The following is an 18,573-nucleotide window of genomic DNA, read 5'->3' on the forward strand; positions in this document are numbered from 1 at the left end:
ATCCAGTCTACCTTATTTTGTTTTCCAGTGATGATTCCTGTCAGTACCGCACCTCTGCTTTTGCATCATTCGAGTTTAGTAACTTTCTGGTTATATTTTTCAAAAATCCTTTCAGTTCCTGGTGCAAATGCCAGCAGTAACTCCCAAGTGTTTGATCCAATCCACATTATTTTGTTTTCCTATGTTGACTCTTCTCGGTACAAAACCTCCAATTTCCAGTGACTCAGGTTGAATACCTTCTTGCTTATCTTTTTCAAAATCTTTTAATTTCCTGGTGATTTTTTTCAAAATTCTTTAAATGTCTGGTCCTTTACACTCATTTATAATTTTAGTATTTATCCTGTTGGGGAGTCTAGCACACCCAGCTCATATTCTTTGTAGTTATGTCTGGTGATAGCCCTCTTCCTGGAGCAGGCCCGCTATCTAAATTCTGATCTTGTTTATAATATTTTATTTAACTATTCTCCTATCAGTGCTCATTTGTACATGTAGAAGTTTTACATTAATGGGTAGTTGGATGTATTGGCGTTTTCCCTAAAGGCTATGAGTGTTGTTTTTTTCTTGTAAAGTTTTAGGTCTTCCCCATGCTAAGTTATGTAAACATTTCAACCATGTGTTCTGATTGCGTTCTTTGCGTTTAAATCATTGGTGCATCTGAAAGTCCTTACGGTATGTGGAATGAGATAGGGTTCCTCTCGACTCTCCCCACCCCCATCCAAAGGCTAAGTGCACACACATTGCTGAATAAGTTTTTCTCTCCACCTGTTTTGAATTGCCAATGTTTATTGTACATTAAATTCATAGGTGTTCCTTTCATCTTCCTGTTCCCTTGAACTCTGTCCAATCCTGTGCCAACACCTAATTCTTTTTTTTCATTGTAGTTCTATGATATGTTTTAATATCTGCTAGAACACTTCCTTTTCAGAAATGGTCAAGCTACTTTTCCATGTTCATTTTTCAAGATCAACTTTTATTTTTTTTTTTACCATTTTAACCCTTTTAAGTTACATTTCAGTGGCATTAAGCAAATTCACGTTGTTGTTCAACCATCACTACTGTCTATCTCCAAACTTTTTCATCATCTCAGACTGAATCTTTATACCCATTAAACAATAATTTTCCATTTCTCCAAACAGATAACTACTATTCCACTTTCTGTCTCTATGAATTTGTCTATTGTAGGTACCTCATAGAAGTGGAATCACTTCTGGCATATTTCACTTAGAATAATGTGTTCTGGTTTATTTCATTTAGTGTAATGTTTTTTTAAATTTCATCCATCTTGTAGTATGTACCAGAACTTTATTTCTTTTTATGGCTGAATAATATTCCATTGTTTGTATATACCACATTTAGTTTGTCTATTCATCTGTTGACAGACAGTTCGGCTGTTCCCACCTTTTGACTAGTCTGAATAATGCTTCTCTGAATATTGGCATTCCAGTATCTGAGTCCTTGTTTTCAATTTTTGGGTCTATATACGTAGGAGTAGAATTGCTGGGTTATATGGTAATTCTGTGTTTACTTTTTAGAGGAAGAACCATCCTGTCTTCCACAGTGGCTATGCCATTTTACATTCCCACCAGTGATACACAAAAGTTCCAGTTTCTCCACCTCTTTGCCAACACTTGTGATTTTCTGTTTTATGTTAATAACCATAGTAATATATGTGAAGTAGTATCTCATTGTGGTTTTTATTTGCATTTGCCTAATGATTACTGATTATTTTTTCATGTATTTATTGGTCTTTTGTATACCTTTTTTTGGAGAAATGTCTGGACAAATCCTTTGGTCATGTTTGAATTGGGTTTGTGGTTTCTTTTTTAGTTTTAGGAGGTCATTATATATTTTATATAATAATCCCTTATCAGATATATTACTTGCAGATGTTTCCTCTCATTGTGTGGATTGCCTTTTCACTCTATTGATAGTTTCCATTGGTGCACAAACTTTTTAATTTTGAAGAAGTCCAGTTTATCTATTTTTTCTTTTGTTTCCTATGCTTTGGTGTCAGATCAAAGAAATCATTGCCAGATCCACCTTCATGAAGCTTGTCCTCTGTGTTTTCTTGTAAGAATTTTAGTTCTAGGTAAAATTTTGTTTTAAAATTATAGTTTTAGCTCTTAAATTTAGTGCTTTGACCCATTTTGAATTAATTTTTGTATGTTGTGTAAGGTAGGGATCCAACTTCATTCTTTTGCCTATGGATATCTTGTTTTCCAAGAACTATTACTTGGAAAGACTGCCCTTTCCTTGTTGAGTGTTTTTAACACCTGTGTGGACAATCGTTTGACCATATATGTGAGGTTTAATTTCTGGACCCTCTGTTCTATTCCATTGGTCTGTCTGTCAGTCTTGTGTATCTTGTTTGCGACTCTCTGTGCTTCCTGGAGCTGTATATCCGTTCCGTTCCCCAAGTTAGGGAAGTTTTCAGCCATTATTTCTTCAAATACTTTTTTTGCCCTTTTCTCTCTTTTTTTCTTCTGGGACTCCTATAATGTGAATGTTTATCCTTTTGATGTCATCCCAGAGGTCCCTTAAACTATCCTCATTCTTTTAAATTCTTTTTTCTTTTTGTTGTTCTGATTGGGTGATTTCCACTACCCTGTCCTCCAGCTCACTGATCTGTATTTCTGTGTCATCTAATCTGCTGTTGAGTCCTTCTAGTGTGTTTTTCATTTCAACTATTGTTTCTTCAGCTTTGATTGGTTCTTTCATATATTTTCTAACTCTGTTGACATTCTCCACTATGTTCATCTGTTCTCCTCCTGAGTTCTGTGAGCATCCTTACAACCATTACTTTGAATTCTTTATCAGGTAGATTACTTATTTCCATATCCTTTAGGTCTTTTCCTGATGTTTTGTCTTGTTCCTTCGTTTGGAGCATATTTCTTTGTTTTCTATTTTGCTTGGCTCTTTATTTCTTTGTATTAAGGGCAAGTGCTACCTCTCTCAGTCGTGAAGTTGTGGCGTTGTGTAGGTGATGTTCCTTCCCATTCAACCCTGTCCTAGCTCTTGGTTGGCTCTTGAACCTATGTGGTTGTCTAAACTGCCTGATTTGTTCTTGATGTGCTCCTGTTGTTGAGGGTGTGCCATGACCTGTCAGTGTGCCTAGGGGAGCAGTCTCACTTAGCACCTAGTTTGAGTCAGATTGAAAGCCAGGCCCTTGGGCAGCAATTTTTAAAGTATGAAAATATATATAGTCGTGTGGGGTCACAGTCATAGTCTATGCTGGCCTCCAGCCCAGAGATTTGGAGGTGTACCCTGGGCGACAGTTGCAAACATCAGGGCTCCTGACAAGTGTATAAGTTCCTTTCTGGGGAGTCTCATTGAGCTTTAGTGAGGCCAAGGAGGTGTGTAAGGATAGTGTCTACCTGCTTATGTTCCCTAGGAGCTCCTCCTTAACCTCTAGAAATGTAGGAAACCTGAAGCCTGTCCCTCAGGATTATGCTCCAGGCGAAGTAAATATACCTTTTACACAGGAAGGCTGGGGTTGTGTTTCAGTCTGCTGTATGTGCAGTGTCCTGTGGTGATGGCCTGCCAAGAACTGTCTTTCCGATTGTTACAGTCCCCTGGAGCTCAGGAACGCCAAACCCCTGGCCACCAGGGCCAGGTAACCAAGGAGTTTCCATTGTGTTGATGGCACATGCCCACTGACTTTAGCTAGGCCAGTTGAAAGTGTAGGGGGCAGGGCTTGCTCTCTGGCTTCAGAAAAGGCGGTTGGAAAAAATGACTTGAATGCACGTGCCTGCGGGCTTCAGCAGTGCACCAGGAGGGCGCCTTGTCTCTGCTCTCATGTTGGGTTGAGGCTGGGAGCCAGAGAATATGGGGCAGGGGAGTGTCACATCAGCTTTTGGCTGGTAGCCTGGTAGCCAGGTAATCCCTCTATGCTTGTACTCTTCAACTATAGCCAGGGGGACAGGGAGTGTCCTAGCCACCCAGCTTGCAGACTTCAGCTAGGGAGCAGGAGAATGCTGCATTCCTTCTCACCTGCCCTCCCCAGCCAGAGAGCAGGGGAATGCTGCAACCACTGTATTTCCCCCTGCTTAGCAAGGCAACAGCATGGTGCCACAACTGCTCGCCCCTGCATCTGGGCTCACCTCCCTGTGCTGGCAGGTTAGGCAGGGAGCACAATGGCCTCCAGAGCACCTCTGTCCCCAGCTGGTGTTTCCACTGTCCCCCACCCCTCCACTCATTGCTTTTAGATTTGCAAATGACTCTCTTTCACATATAGTCTTGGCACTTTTAAAACTGCTATTTCCCAGTGTCTCCAGGTGAGTGAGATTGCACATGAGCCCTTAAAGAGGGGAATCTCAATTTCCTATAGCACTTTGGGACCCTTGGTCATTGGTACCATTGGTTTCCTAAGCCAGACGTTTTGGGGGCTTTTCTCTCCAGTGCAGATCCCCAGGGCTGGGATGCCTGATGTGGGCCACTGACCCCTCCCTCTTTTAGCAGAAGCACCTGTCTCGTGAGAGACCTCCCTATTGTGTGCTGCCACACTGCAGTAGCGGTATTTGGCAAGAACATTTCTCTGCCTCTCCTGGGCGTCTCAATGTGGTCATGTTTCTCCCGTGTTGTGGAACAGGTGCTCCACTAGCTCTGTTTCTTTCAGGTAGAATTGATCCATATGTAGTTTATGTTTTGTGCCCATGGGAAAAGATAAGTTCGGGCTCTTCCTTTACGCCATTTTGAACCCCCACCTCGGATATATCTGCAAAAGGACATTGCATAGGAGGGCCTGAAGCTGGCAGAGCGTAATTATAGAGCCCAGCAAGATGAGCCTTATGTCTGAGCCTTATTTTCTGTCCTTGGTGCTTCTGTTAAGTTTATTTCCTGGCTTTTAGTTATAACTTAATTGGAACTAAAATTCTGTATTGTGAACTTGATGGAGAAAATGTGCATTGGAATGTGGGTCCCCCAGTATGTCAAGGTAACTTAACTATATTCTCTCTTCAGAAGTTTGACCAGCAGTTCTCACACTCTTTGCTCTGAGACCCCTTACCCTTTTAAAGTAAAAAAGATGCCAACGGGCATTCCTTTATGTGACTTATAATCTAGACATTCATTATATTGGAATTAAAACTGAGACTTTTTAAAATAATTATTTGTTCATTTTTAAGAACAGTAAGTTCAATACATGGTAACATATTTACCATATTTTTGTGAAAAATCAGTTTTCCAAAACAAATAGAATACTGGCAATGTTTTACATTATTGCAAATCTCTTCAATATGTTCCTTAAAAGATGACATCTAGCTTCCATCTGTTGCATTATCATACAATTTGTACCCTCTGGAAAATTTCACCATATACTCATAAGGATGAAAGTAAAAAAAGACAATAGTATCTTGGTAATGTAAACCACCGATTTAGCAAATGGATATATTTATAAATTAGAAAGGCTGTGTCAAGTAGCACTGAGTTTTATTTTTGATCACAAGATATTTTCTCAAAAAATTGTCAGCATCTCTTATGATGAGAACAAAACGTAGCATGGCCTTACACATAATTTAGATATTTTGTTTAGATATTTTATATAGATATTGAAGAAAACAGGTTTTATTTTGTAAGTCCATTTTTGTGTTTCTGGTTTGAATTTAGGGTAATGCAATTTCTCATAGAATCCTTCTTCTAATTGGATGTTGGATGCATAGCTAGATTGTACAAATCATATGTTAATGAGCGTATTCAAGCAGTTCCTAGGACTTTACTAATGCCATCTTACTCTTTTACCTTTCCTTTTGCCTTTCACGCCCTCTTTTTTTCCCTTGTTCAGTGATGCTTTGTAGACCACCTCCAAAAATAGAAAATGGAAAACACAGAAGTGACAAGGAAGAATTTGAATATGGTGAGGTAGTAACTTACAGTTGTGATCCTTCAAACGGACTGGATGAATATTCACTTGTTGGAGAGAGCAAGCTTGTCTGCTCTGGGAATGACGTATGGAGTAGTAAGCCTCCTGAGTGTAAAGGTACAAATAGTTCCATTTATGTCCATCTTCATTTGTAAATACTATAGAAACACTTTATAAATCGTTTTACCTGAAGGTAAACAAAACAGTCATATGTGCGTCCTCCTCCTGTTAAATTGACTTCTAATTCAATTTAATATAGGTTAAATTGAGTCAAAAATAGTTCTATTTGTAGAGTTCCCCACCCCTCACCCATCGTGTGCTTGGCATGCCAATTTTACCTTGTGAACTACTGCGTATGTGCATGAGTTCGGATTTTTTTTTTCCTTCAAAGCATCAAAAAACTCAACACACACTAGCCTTGTATTACAAGAAAGTTTTATCTTGTATTATCAGAAGTCTGAGAATTCTGGCTGTAGGAAGTGGTGAGGTAAATTACAGACTCTCCTGCTGATAAGATTGATAAATGTGACAAGACATATTAGTAAAAGAATATTTAAGATACTAGAGAGTGACCAACAGCAGGGAGACACTGAGGGGATTGGATTCTTGAACGAAAGGAACCACTGAATAACAACAAAATATTTACCCTTTTCAATTGCACAAAGAACATTCTCTAATACCATATTCTAGGCAATAAGACAATTTTTAACAAATTTTAAAAAGTTGAAATCCTTCACAATACAGTATCTGATCACAATGGAATGAATGTAGAAATCCAATGAAGATATCTGTAAAATCCCCAAATATATGAAAATTATGCAAGACACCGCTCACCAACAATTGAGACAGAGAAGTCACAAGGGATATGAGAAAGTGTTTTGAATTGTATAAAAGTGAAAAGAAAACATATCAAAATGTGTAGAGCAAAAGCACTGTGTAAAGGATAGAGCATAAAATAAAAGAGAGGAGCAAATTAAACCCAAAATAAGGACACAGAATGAAATAAAACAAATTACTGATATGAAAAGAGAAAAAACACAGAGAATCAATGAAACCAACATCTTTTTCTTGGAGTAGACCAGTAATATGAATAGACCCATCGTCAGTGTGACACACAAAAAAGAAGATATAAAATATCAATATCAAGAATGAAAACGGACATCACTAAATATACTGCGGACATTTACATGATAATGAAGGAATAAAACCAGCAACTTTGTGCCTCTAAATTTGACAGCTTAAACCTTCTCGCAAAGAGAACTGCAGGCCCCGTGTGCTCACTGGGATGTTCTGCCAAACATTTAAGGACAAAATAAGAGCAGCTCTACGCAAACTCTTCAAGAAAATAGAAGAGGCGGGAACACTTCTCAACTCCTATCATGAGAATGGCATTGCCGTGATACCAAGACCAGACAAAATCATTGCAAGAAAATAGTAAACAACATCCATAATGAATATAGAACGAAAACTTATTAACAGATGAAATCCTGTCATATATAAGAATACGAATACATCATAATCAAGCAGTATTTAATCCATGAATGCAAGGTTGATTCAAATTCAGAAATTAATTATTTTACCTTATCAAGAGAGTATAAAGGAAAAAAATCACATGATCAGTTTAATAGATGCGGAAAAAAAAGCATTTAACAGAATTCATCATCTTTCTTGATAAAAGTTCTCAGCAAACTAGGAATAAAAGGGATAAACACCTTTATCCTGATAAAAGCCACCTACAGAAATCCCACAGCTAACATCATATTTAAAATGGTAAAAGACTAATTTATTTCTGGGTAAGGTAGGAACAAGACAAGGACGTGTATTCTCTGCTCTCTATTCAGCACTGTATTGGAGGTCCTAGCTAGTACAATAAGCCGAAAGATAGAAATAAACATACATTTCAGAAAGGAAGAAATGAAATAGACTTTATTGATTTAGCACGTGATTGTGTAGAAAATTTGAAAGTCTGAAGTTTTAGCCAGGTTGCAAGTCACAATATCAACATACATAACTCAATTGCAAAAAAACATTAGAAATGGAAATTCTTTTAAGTAGTATTTACAACAGCTCCAAAATACACAAGGTGCTTGCCTATAGAGCGAACACGTGCAAGATTTGAATGGTAAACACAACTAAACACTTATAAAAGAAATTAAAGAAGGTCTTAATAAATAGAAATTCATTGGTCATGGATTGGAAGAGTCAGTATAATAAACGTGTCCTACTTAACTCTTCTATAAATTCTGCACAATCCCCAAAAAAATCCCGGCAGAACTTTTTGTAGAAATTGACAAGCTATTTCTAAAATTTATATGAAAAGTCAAAAGAAGTGCAATAGTCAAAACAGTTGTGAAAAAAACTTAGAGGACTCATTCTACTTGGTGTCAAGACTTATTATAAAACACAACTGTAAAGCATATCATCAAGACACTGTGCTGTTGGTGAAAAGATGACCATATAGAGCAACAGAACAGAACAGAGAGCCCAGAAATAGACCCTTTCAAATGTGTACAGTTGATTCTGTCACAGGTTTACAAACAATTCAGTAGAAAAATGGTAAAAGTACAGGCACAATTGAGCATCTACATGCAAAAAAAAAAGAAGAAGCTCAACCCATGTGAGTATCATATACATTTGCTCAAAGTAGATCGTAGAGTTAAATGTACTTCTAAAAATATAAGACTTTCTGTAGAAAACATAGAACATGTTTGTGACCTAGCCAAAGATTTCAATACAACCATAGAAGCGTGATCCTTTAGAATAAAAATTAATTAATTGGACTTAAAAGCTCAAAACTCAGACACTGTTAATAGAATGAAACAAATGAGTCATAGACTGGGGGAAAATATTTGCAAAGCACACATCTGATTATGGACTTAGATCTATAAAATATAGAGAACTCTCAAAACACAAGAATAAGAAAACATCTCGATTTTTAAAAGATGGGCAAAAATTGGAGTACACCTAGTTCACCAAAGAAGATGTGCGGATGACAAAAAAATGTATGTAAGAGTGCTCAGCAGCATTAGTAATCACTGAAATGTAATGTAAAACCACAATGAGATACTACTATGCACCTATTCGAATGGCAGAAAGTAAAAACCAAAACAAAAAGGTAAAAATACCATGTACTGCCAAGGTATGGATCAACTGGAACTCGCATACATTGGTGGTAAGAATGCAAAGTGGTATGACCATTTTGGAACACAGTTTGGTAATTTCTTAGAAAGTGAAACATACACTTAACATACAATGCAGCAATCCAAGTAAAGTGAACACATGTTCACACAGAAACGTGTATGAGAATATTCATAGCAACCTTACTCATAATCTCACCCATCACTGGAAACAACCCACATGTTTTTCAAGTGGTGAGTGGATGAGCACACATGATATATCCATACAATGGAATAAGACTGCAATAAAACAGAATGAACTTCTAATCCATGCAGCAACAGGAATGAATCTCACATGCATTCTGCTAAGTGAAATGAGCCATACTCATGGGCTGTGATCCCAATATGACATTCTGGAAGAGCAACACAATAGAGAGAGAAAACAGATCAATGGTTGCCTCATTGGGGCAGGTGGTTGGGAGGGTGGGAAGGATTGATTACCAAACGGCATGAAGAGATGTTTCGGGCTTATGGGACTTTTCTATCTTTACTGTGCTAGTAATTGCATGATTCTTTGCATTGTGTCAAAACGTATCCAGCTATACACTTAAAAGGGTGAATTTTACTGTATGTAAGTTATATCTAGTGAATCTAACTTGAAAATCTTTATGCAATTAACAGCAGTTTGGCACAACAGAGAGAAAATCAGTGAACCAGAAGTCAGGACAATAGAAATCCAACATGCTTTGAAAAGAAGTATTAGAGAGAGAGACTTTCAGCTGTGGGAGAGTAGCAAGCAGTCAAACAAACATGTAATTGAAGTTTCAGAAAGAGAAGAGAAAGAACAGTATAGACAATTTTTTGAATAAACGTGGGCCAAAAGTTACCAAATTTGATACAAAACAATAACCTTACGGCTCCAGGAAATTCAGTGATCTCACAGGATAAAAAAATTTTTAGTTTGCCAAGAAACCCCCACCAAACTAAATACATCATGGTGAAAGTAGTGAAACAAAAGATAAACAAAAAAGCTTCCAGAGAGAGGGAAAAAACATTGCTTTGCCTACCCACCCACGTATGAATGACAGCTAACTTCCCTTAAGGAGCTGTGGACACGAGAAGACAGGATCTGCTAATGAGCTGAAAGAGAAAGAAAACCTTTAACCTAGAATTCTCTGTCAAGGAGACATCTTCAAAACTGAAGGTGAAATAAGTAAAAAGATTTTCAGATAAACAAGAGCTAAGAGCAATTGTCACTAGTCAACCTGCACAACAGGAATTGCTAAAGGAAGTTGCTTGGGCTGAAGGGAAATGATGTCTGCTGGAAATTCGGATCCAGGGGAAAGGGGAAGAGCACTCTTCTGGCTGGAGAGGCTCTGCATCCTGCGGCCTTGGCTGCTGCTCCGATTTGATCTCACACGATGTTCTCTTGTACTCAGTGCCCACGCCAGCGTGTTTTTGTTTTTGTTTTTTCCAAATTCTGTCAAACCCATTAACGGATCCTGAAATCAATCTAGAGGAACTTGACCAGCATTTTGCTTCTTCAGAAGCAGAGTGGAAGGGGAAACACCAGAGTACACTGGTATGGAGGCTGAGTACTAACTTGATTTCAGGCCTGTGCCTAGATACTGGTTTACAACGTAAGGTGTGTTTCTCGATCTCTGGGCTGCAGGCCAAAATGTTCGGAAAACACTGCCCTAACTCCGTTGGCCTTTCTGTTTCATGAACATCCCAGTTTGGGTATGTTACTGCTCTGAGATTTCTTTTTGCATATCTTTGCCCTTCCTTTCAACTTTTAAATTTGAGCTCAAGTATGACCTTCTCAAACAGTCTTTCCTCCCGTTCTCAGAAAGCAGGGTACTGTGATCAGTGTTGGCCTGACCTTAAAAAGAGTCCCCAGAGCTAAAGAGCATCAAAAGTTGATTTTGAACTTACCCGGAATTTGTATCTTGTAGTCAGACCTTTCCCAAAACATCTCTGCATTGGGAAAAAGTGTAGGAAAGCCAATAAATTATAACGGCAGTCTATTCACAGTGGAAAAAGTTACTAGATTTCTCTAAATCTGTTTTCCTGGAATTACATTGCACAGATAAGGTTTTTCTTTGTTCCTTTGTTTAATTAACATCATGTCTTCCACTCCTTGTATTTCCTCCCACTGGAATTTACTACTTTGCACTAGTTTTTGTGGGGCTCTGTTAAAGCAGCTTTCCATTAATTCTGTAATTTTTCCACTTTTCAGTGGTCAAATGTGAATATCCAGTACTCGAAAATGGAGGAATAGTATCAGGATTTGGATCAAAATTTTACTACAAAGCGACGGTTGTATTTGAATGTGCCCCGGGTTTTCACCTCAGTGGCAACAACATAGTTGTCTGTGGTGCCAACAGTACTTGGGAGCCTGCGATTCCGAAGTGCATTAAAGGTACGAGGGTGTCTTTTTCCTTCCTGTTTTTTTTCTTTTTTAGATTTTATTTCTTTGATGGTAAATATCAGTGATACAGAATAACTGAAAAGAAGCAATTTTACTGTTTAACTCTGTCTTGTATTCGTTTCCATGACACGTATATGACGTGCAATTCACAAGGAATTCTTCTGTTGTGATTTTTGTGTGTTTTCCTAGAGTTTTAGCGTGTTATGAACCTCACACAGGCATATGTGTCTAGCATTCAGCTTATTTTTATGTGTAAAAATGGATTGCAGCCATTTTTGAGAAAATTGAAGCATGGAAATTTTTACCTAAACAAGTCAAGAATGAAAGGCATAATTCATATAAATGAAAAGAAAACAATAATTCCCAAGTCGTTAATCCAGTTGATATCATTTTGGTTTCCAGTGCTGATTGCTGTCAGTACCAGAAGTTTGATTTTGAATCATTTGGGTTCAATAACTTGCTGGTTGTATTTTCAAAAAGTCTTTTCGATTCCTGGTGGAAATGCCACCATAACTCCCATGCGTCCCCACATAATCTACATTATTTTGTTTTGTAGCGTTGACTTTTCCCTGTACAACATCTCCAGTTTCCACTGTCTCAGGTTGAGTAACTTCCTGGTTGTATTTTTCACAGGTCTTTTCAATTCCTGGTGCAAATGTCAGCAATAACTCCCAAGTATATGATTCAGACTACATTATTTTGTTTTCTAGAGTCACCTCCTCCCAGTACAACACCTCCAGTTTCCAGTACCTCAGGTTTAGTAACTTCCTTCTTCTATTTGTCAAAATCCTTTAAGTTCCTTGTGATTTTTTCAAAATCCTTTAAGTATCTGGTGATTTACACTCATTTATCATTTTTAGTAATGAAAAGAACATATTTCCAGCCATTTTAGTTATTGTGATTCTCAAATTATTTGCCATAGTCCGCCGATATAAATAGACATGTAAACTTGGGCAAGTTATGTAAACGTTCAATGTGTTTCCTTCTATTTAACAGGATGTAATGCCTTCCTCACTTGGTGATAGTAAAGTGTAAATGGAATGCGTTTAAAGCAGTTAGCACAGGCAGTGCCTGGCATATAGGAAGCCCTTAAAGGTAGCTCATGTGACTTACAGCATCATTCAAATTAATATTAGTGAAGAGGAAGGTCCCTGGCACTGTTTTTTAATATGTATGCTTTCTATGTCGTCATCTTTGCTATTTTATTCATTTTAAAAGTGATCTGTCGACACCTTTACAGGGTATCTTCTTTATCCTGGATTATGTTTCATTTCCTGGATTGCAACCAGAGTAGTTCTTTTTCTGTAGTACAATTTAAACTGGGAAATTCTGCTGTCTTCATAAAAAGAACTTTATTTCTACTGTTGGGGAGGGAAAATTTTCCTTCTCTCCTTCTAAGTTCTTTGGCTTGTCTAATAATGATATTAACAGAAGACAAATTGGCAGGAGAAAAACACATTTAATTACCTATATATGGGGGCCTTATAAGAATATGAATCCCACAGGCAGTCAGGCAGTGAGGCTAGTTCATGCCATCCTGAGCTAAGGAGAAGAGTAGGGCTCTGAAAATTCAAAGAGGAGGAAGACAATTTACAGGAAGGTGGGTAGAGTCAAGGTTTGGTAAACAAATGTTTGCCATGCCATGCAGAGACAAAGGGACATAGAGGGGACTTTGAATAAGCGGGCCTTGCTAAGTGCCCCAGTCTGCAACACCTAGCTCATATTTTTGGTAGTTATCTCTGGTCATAGCTCCCTTCCTGGAACAGGTCCTCAATCTAATTTCTTTTATGCAGTTAAGGGTTAGGCAAAAAGAAAAACTTCCTGAATCTTTTGTTTCTTAAAAATAATCAGCCTAAAATCATCCTCCTGCCAAAGAGACACATTTTGCGGTGGCAAATTTTGCTCCCTTACAGCCTTTGAAACTTCCCTGAAACGTTTCAGAGTCCAGAAATTGAGTTGGCAGATTGTTCCGTGTTATTCAGCTACTCTCGTCTTCACAATAAGTCAGTTCTTGTCAGCTTATTTCAGGAGGCTTTGATGTAGGTGTGCTGTCAAAGTTAGGCCGATGGTGCAAGCAGTCAGGTATTTAATACGAGGCATTTCTATGAGAACAAAAGAAGAACAATGGTTAATGATTAGAGCAGACTATAATCCCAGTTTCTGAGTTCTGAGGCTAGGCAGTCAAGACAATTTCTAGGCTCAAAGCATCTTCAGATGGTGAGGGCAGGCAGTGGCAATCTAACAGATTTTCCTGGTTTGCAGTTTGAATGTCTCTGATGATGTACTGGGTGTACCTATAAACTTTCTGAGTGGCCCACACAGCAACAGGCAGGAAGAGGATTGTCTAAATGTGAGCTATTTGGGTGATTTCTCTGCGTTTTATATCAAGTCATTCGTATTCAGTTTTCAGTGCTTCAGGGAAAAAGGCAGCTTTTGTCCTTAGTGATTTGAAGTAAAATGGGTGAAGATGTTAGTTTGGAACATTGTAGCCAGATATGAGGAAACTAGAAAAATTCAGGATCTAGTCCAGTTTACAAGGAAAAAACTTCGAACAGTGAACAGCACTAGAATTTGAGATCAACAAAGGTGTATTACTGAAACATAATTTTTTTCTCTACCATCAGCCCAATTTTTATCAAAGATAACCACAGTAAGACTAATTTGTTTATAGAATAAGTCTAGTCTCAGTAAACTTGTCCTGATTATTTACCCAAGGTCACCAAGAATAGTGATTGACTGTCTAGGCTCTTTTAAGTGTACTTTGCCAGAACTTTTCATAAAGAATCTCACATTGAAGTTTTAAAATCCTCTCGGGGCTATGAAACTAAGCCAAGGACTTGCCATCAGACTTTGCCTATGATACCTGTAGCTTTGGGTTAATTCTTGTCTTCTTGAGGTCCCCAAAATATCCTGAGGTTCCTGAGTTTGCTAGGAAGTGACCTTCTTACTCACCTGGTAAGGCTGTCAGGAGCCCTGTATGCAAGATACCAGGCTGATTTTTCCAAGGGCCTTTGTTGGTTCCATAAAGTCAATATTGCCTTAAAGCTGTCTAGTCATATTTGAGTCTATCTATGTCTCTCTCCAATATGACATTCCAATAAAGCCTTGGTAATATAACCAATGCTTCTGTGTCCTGTTACAAGGAGAACAGATTCTTAGAGAACGTATGCAAATAACTGTATTACCATGAAAATAGAATACTCACGGAGAGTTTCCAAATTCTGGAGGAATCAGCCAGGGAGAAAAAGATAAATCTTTCATCTTTGTTCAAAAAGGTATCTATTTTACCAAATTGCTCTAAGTTATAGGTAGCTTAAGAGAAAAAGAGAAAAACATTTCCTTAAATATGGAAAACCAAAACATTGAAAATAAATCAGCAGTGTTGCAGAGAAAAAAGTTATAAAAAATTATAATCATCCTCGTCAGTTCATTTAGTCCCATGGAATTAATTCTTGTAATGATTGAATCCAGGTTTTCTACTAGTTATGGAAATTCTTACTCTGTTCAGTTTTATGATCTTGAAGTTATCAGAAACCGTATTGTGCAAGTTCGTTCCACGAGTTCTCCTTTAAGATAAAGCACTTTTGTAGGAATGCTTTTGTAAAAGCATCAGAATAAAACAATAACCCTCTGTAAAAGACAAAAGACTTAAGAATGCCCATTATTAAAGATCTGATGAGAGTTCATTATCAGGGAATTGACAAGGAAATTTGGTTATTTCTGTGGCAGACAACATTTTAAGATAAAAACCGGAATTATGACTGATAACATTATACTGGGACATATCAGATTTTCAGATATATATATATCAGCTTATTTTAGGTTGAAAGTTGCTTAAGTGTGAACACATTCTAAAAGTTCCCATGGTGTAGGTTTTTTGTTGTTTTTCTTTTTTGCTGAGGAAGATTTGCCCTGTGCTAACATCCATGCCATTCTTCCTCTATTTTTTGGTATGTGGGCCACCTGCACAGCATGGCACTAACAGAGCAGTGTAGGTCTGTGCCCGGGAGCCAAACCTGGGCTGTGAACTGGAGTGCACGCAACTTAACGAGGCCACCAGGCTGACCCCATGGTTTATGTTTTTGACATCATATTTTACATGTTTTTATATTGTATATCCCTTAACTACTTAATGTAGTTACAGTTGATTTTTCTACTTTTGCCTTTTAACCCTCATACTAGTTTTATAAGTGGTTCATCCACTGTCTTTTCTATATAGTCGCCTTTACCGGTTTGGTTTTTTCTTTCATATCTTTTCTTGTTTCTAGTTATGGCCTTTTGTACTTTGTTTAAAGAAGTCCGTTTAACATTTCTTATAAGGCCAGGTTAGTGGCATTGAACTCCTTTATTTTTTGCTTGTCTTGGAAACTCTTTATCTCTCCTTTAATTCTGAATGGTAACCTTGCAGGGTAGAGTATTCTCGGTTGTAAGCTTTTTTACCTTTCAACACTTTGAATATATCAAGCCACTCCTGGTCTGTAAAGTTTCTGCTGAAAAGTCACCTGATAGCCTTCTAGGGGTTCCCTTGTACTTGACTAGTTGGTTTTTTTTTTCTTGCTGCTTTTAAGATTCTTTCTTTAACTTTTGACATTTTAATTATAATGTGTCTTGGTGTGTATCTCTTTGGGTTTATCTTGTTTGGGACTCTCTGTGCGGCCACACCGTGGTAGGGGTTTTGGCAGGAACATTTCTCTGCCTCTCCTGGGCGTCTCAGTGTGGTCGTGTTTCTCCCGTGTTGTGGAAGGTGCTCCACTAGCTCTGTTTCTTTCAGGTAGAATTGATCCATATGTAGTTTATGTGTTGTGCCTGTGGGAAAAGATAAGTTCGGGCTCTTCCTCTATGCCATTTTGAACCCCCACCTCGGATATATCTGCAAAAGGACATTGCATAGGAGGGCCTGAAGCTGGCAGAGTGTAATTATAGAGCCCAGCAAAATGAGCCTTATGTCTGAGCCTTATTTTCTGTCCTTGGTGCTTCTGTTAAGTTTATTTCCTGGCTTTTAGTATTTACGTGTGTACTGTATATTCTGGGCTTAGAGATGAAGCCAGAGTGCTCTCTGTAAATGTTGTATGAAAAGAGAAGCTAAAATAAGCAGCTGGGTGTTTAAAGAATTTTCTGGGGAGAGGAGGAGTTTTGGGAGCTGAGGGATTTTGCTGAGGAGATGGGGCCAGATTTTAAGGAGGGGAATTTATGTTGGATGGGGACTTTAATTTTCTTCTAAGTCTAATTTCTGGCCTTTCATCTTATTGAGTGAGTTCTTAAGGCTCGCCATGATACGTCTTTGTATCTACCTTTCCATTTGGACTTTGTGTAGGTACCAGTAAGACAATTGCTTAGGATGAGAGCTCTCTCAAAAAATTTTGTTTTAAATGTAGAAGTTTTTCCAATTCAAACGGTTCCTCTTCTGGCCATTGATGAATAGGATCTATTAACCTCAATAGCAACTAAAACCAGTAAGCCTTTTATGGCTTAACCATGGATGCAAGAGGCGTCCCAAACTAGAGTAGAAAAGATGCAGCCCTCACAAGATCCAGAAAGTTCCTTCTCAGAAGTAGCTTAAGACAGCAAAGGCCTTTGTTGTTAGTAGGCAGTAAGAATGGTGTAGTGAAAATGGTGTCTGGTTTCCCGTGAAAATATGAGACGCGTCCAGTCACAGACCTGCTGATCTGTGACACTGGGCAGACACTACTGGAGTGAGACTTTTTGCAGCACTAACAAAACAATGAAGTTTGAGACAACAAAACCCCTTATGGATGGGACCCCTTATGACAGACTCCCCTGAGAACTGGCACAGAGAGTGCCGCTTGTAACTTCATGTCTTGGAAGCCCTCTGTTCGACTAGCTACCAAGATACACATTGGTGCATGCACCTTACGCAGGGTGGAGACCAGAGAGAATATTCTCACTGATCAGAAAGCCAAGCTCTCAAGACATAGAACAAGACGAAAGGAAAACCTCATCTTGCATGCACATTAACAGCTTTAGCTAAGCCTTGGGTTTCTTGAAGTCAAACTAATGTTTCCAAGATATCCCTTAGCAACAGCGTTGACTTCATATGCATATTAACCCACAGCAAAGTTTGTCTAAATAGACACCAGTCTGGGGAGAACTGGGAACTCACCAGTCTGTGAGGCTGGCTGGAACAGCAGGCTTATAGGACCTATGCCTGTGTTCTGCCTTATCGTTTCCGTTCTTATGACAAACACCACAGCAGACAGAGATAAAGAAAAATAGTCACTGTCTCTGGGAGGAAAAGGATCAATAAAAACTGAGAATACTTACAACAAATCTTTACCTGAGTGGCTATACCCAAGAAACTAGTTCCAAAACTATTTTCTCCTGCCGCTCTAAATGAAGAAAAGGCAAAAGCACTGACCACTCTTGTTTGCACCAGACCCTGCAGGTAGAGATCTGGGAGACCGACATGGTAAGAATTCTTACGTTCCGCCATCGCTTGTCAGGGGTCCCAGGATCTCTCAGCTGCAGCAGCCCCGGAGTGAGCATCGCCCCACCAGTGAGGTATCTCCTGCCAACTACACCGACTGTTGGGGAGGAATAATTTTGCTTATACCCTTCTAGGTTCTCTGGCTGGTCTGATAATCAAATAAACATAAGACAGATTAACAGGAGAAAAATAAATTTAATTACATATGTACGGGGGCCCCATAGGAATTGAGACCCACAGGCAGTCAGGCAATTGAGGCTCATGTGCCATCCTGAGCTAAGAAGAAGCGGGTAGGGGACTGGGACTGCACCAGGGAGGAGGACAGTTTACAGGAAGATGGGAAGGGCACATGCTTGCAAACCAGTGATTGCCGTGCCACGCAGAGACTCAAGGACACACGGAAGGCTTTGAACAAGCAGGCCTTGCTCAGTGCCCCCGGTCTGCCACACCTAGCTCACATTCTTTGGAGTTATCTCTGGTGACAGCTCTCTTCCTGAAACAGGCCCTCTGTCTAAATTCTTTTAAGCAGTTAAGGGGCAAGTAAAAAGAAAAGTTTCCCACATCTTCTGTTTGTTAAATTAATTAGCCTAAAGTAATCCTCATGCCAAAGAGACACATTTTGGGGTGGCAAATTTTGCTCCCCCATACTACCCCCCACCCCTCCCCACTCCATGTAATTATTCTTTGTCTCTTTACTGGACAGTTTGCTTTGGCAACAGAAACT

General features: G+C 38.7%; 1 protein-coding gene across 1 annotated transcript in view; it reads left to right on the plus strand.

Moving 5' to 3' along the window:
- LOC124249711 (complement receptor type 1-like) overlaps nt 1-18,573 on the plus strand; it is a 56,127-nt gene that overhangs the window by 22,713 nt on the left and 14,841 nt on the right. The window contains exons 9-11 of the mRNA XM_046680952.1: nt 5,780-5,974; nt 11,213-11,395; nt 12,115-12,159. Of these exons, the coding sequence (XP_046536908.1) occupies nt 5,780-5,974; nt 11,213-11,395; nt 12,115-12,159 (423 nt within the window). The remainder of the gene's footprint in view (nt 1-5,779; nt 5,975-11,212; nt 11,396-12,114; nt 12,160-18,573) is intronic.

This window comes from Equus quagga, chromosome 13, assembly GCF_021613505.1.
Source record: "Equus quagga isolate Etosha38 chromosome 13, UCLA_HA_Equagga_1.0, whole genome shotgun sequence".
Taxonomy (NCBI): Eukaryota; Metazoa; Chordata; class Mammalia; order Perissodactyla; family Equidae; genus Equus; species Equus quagga.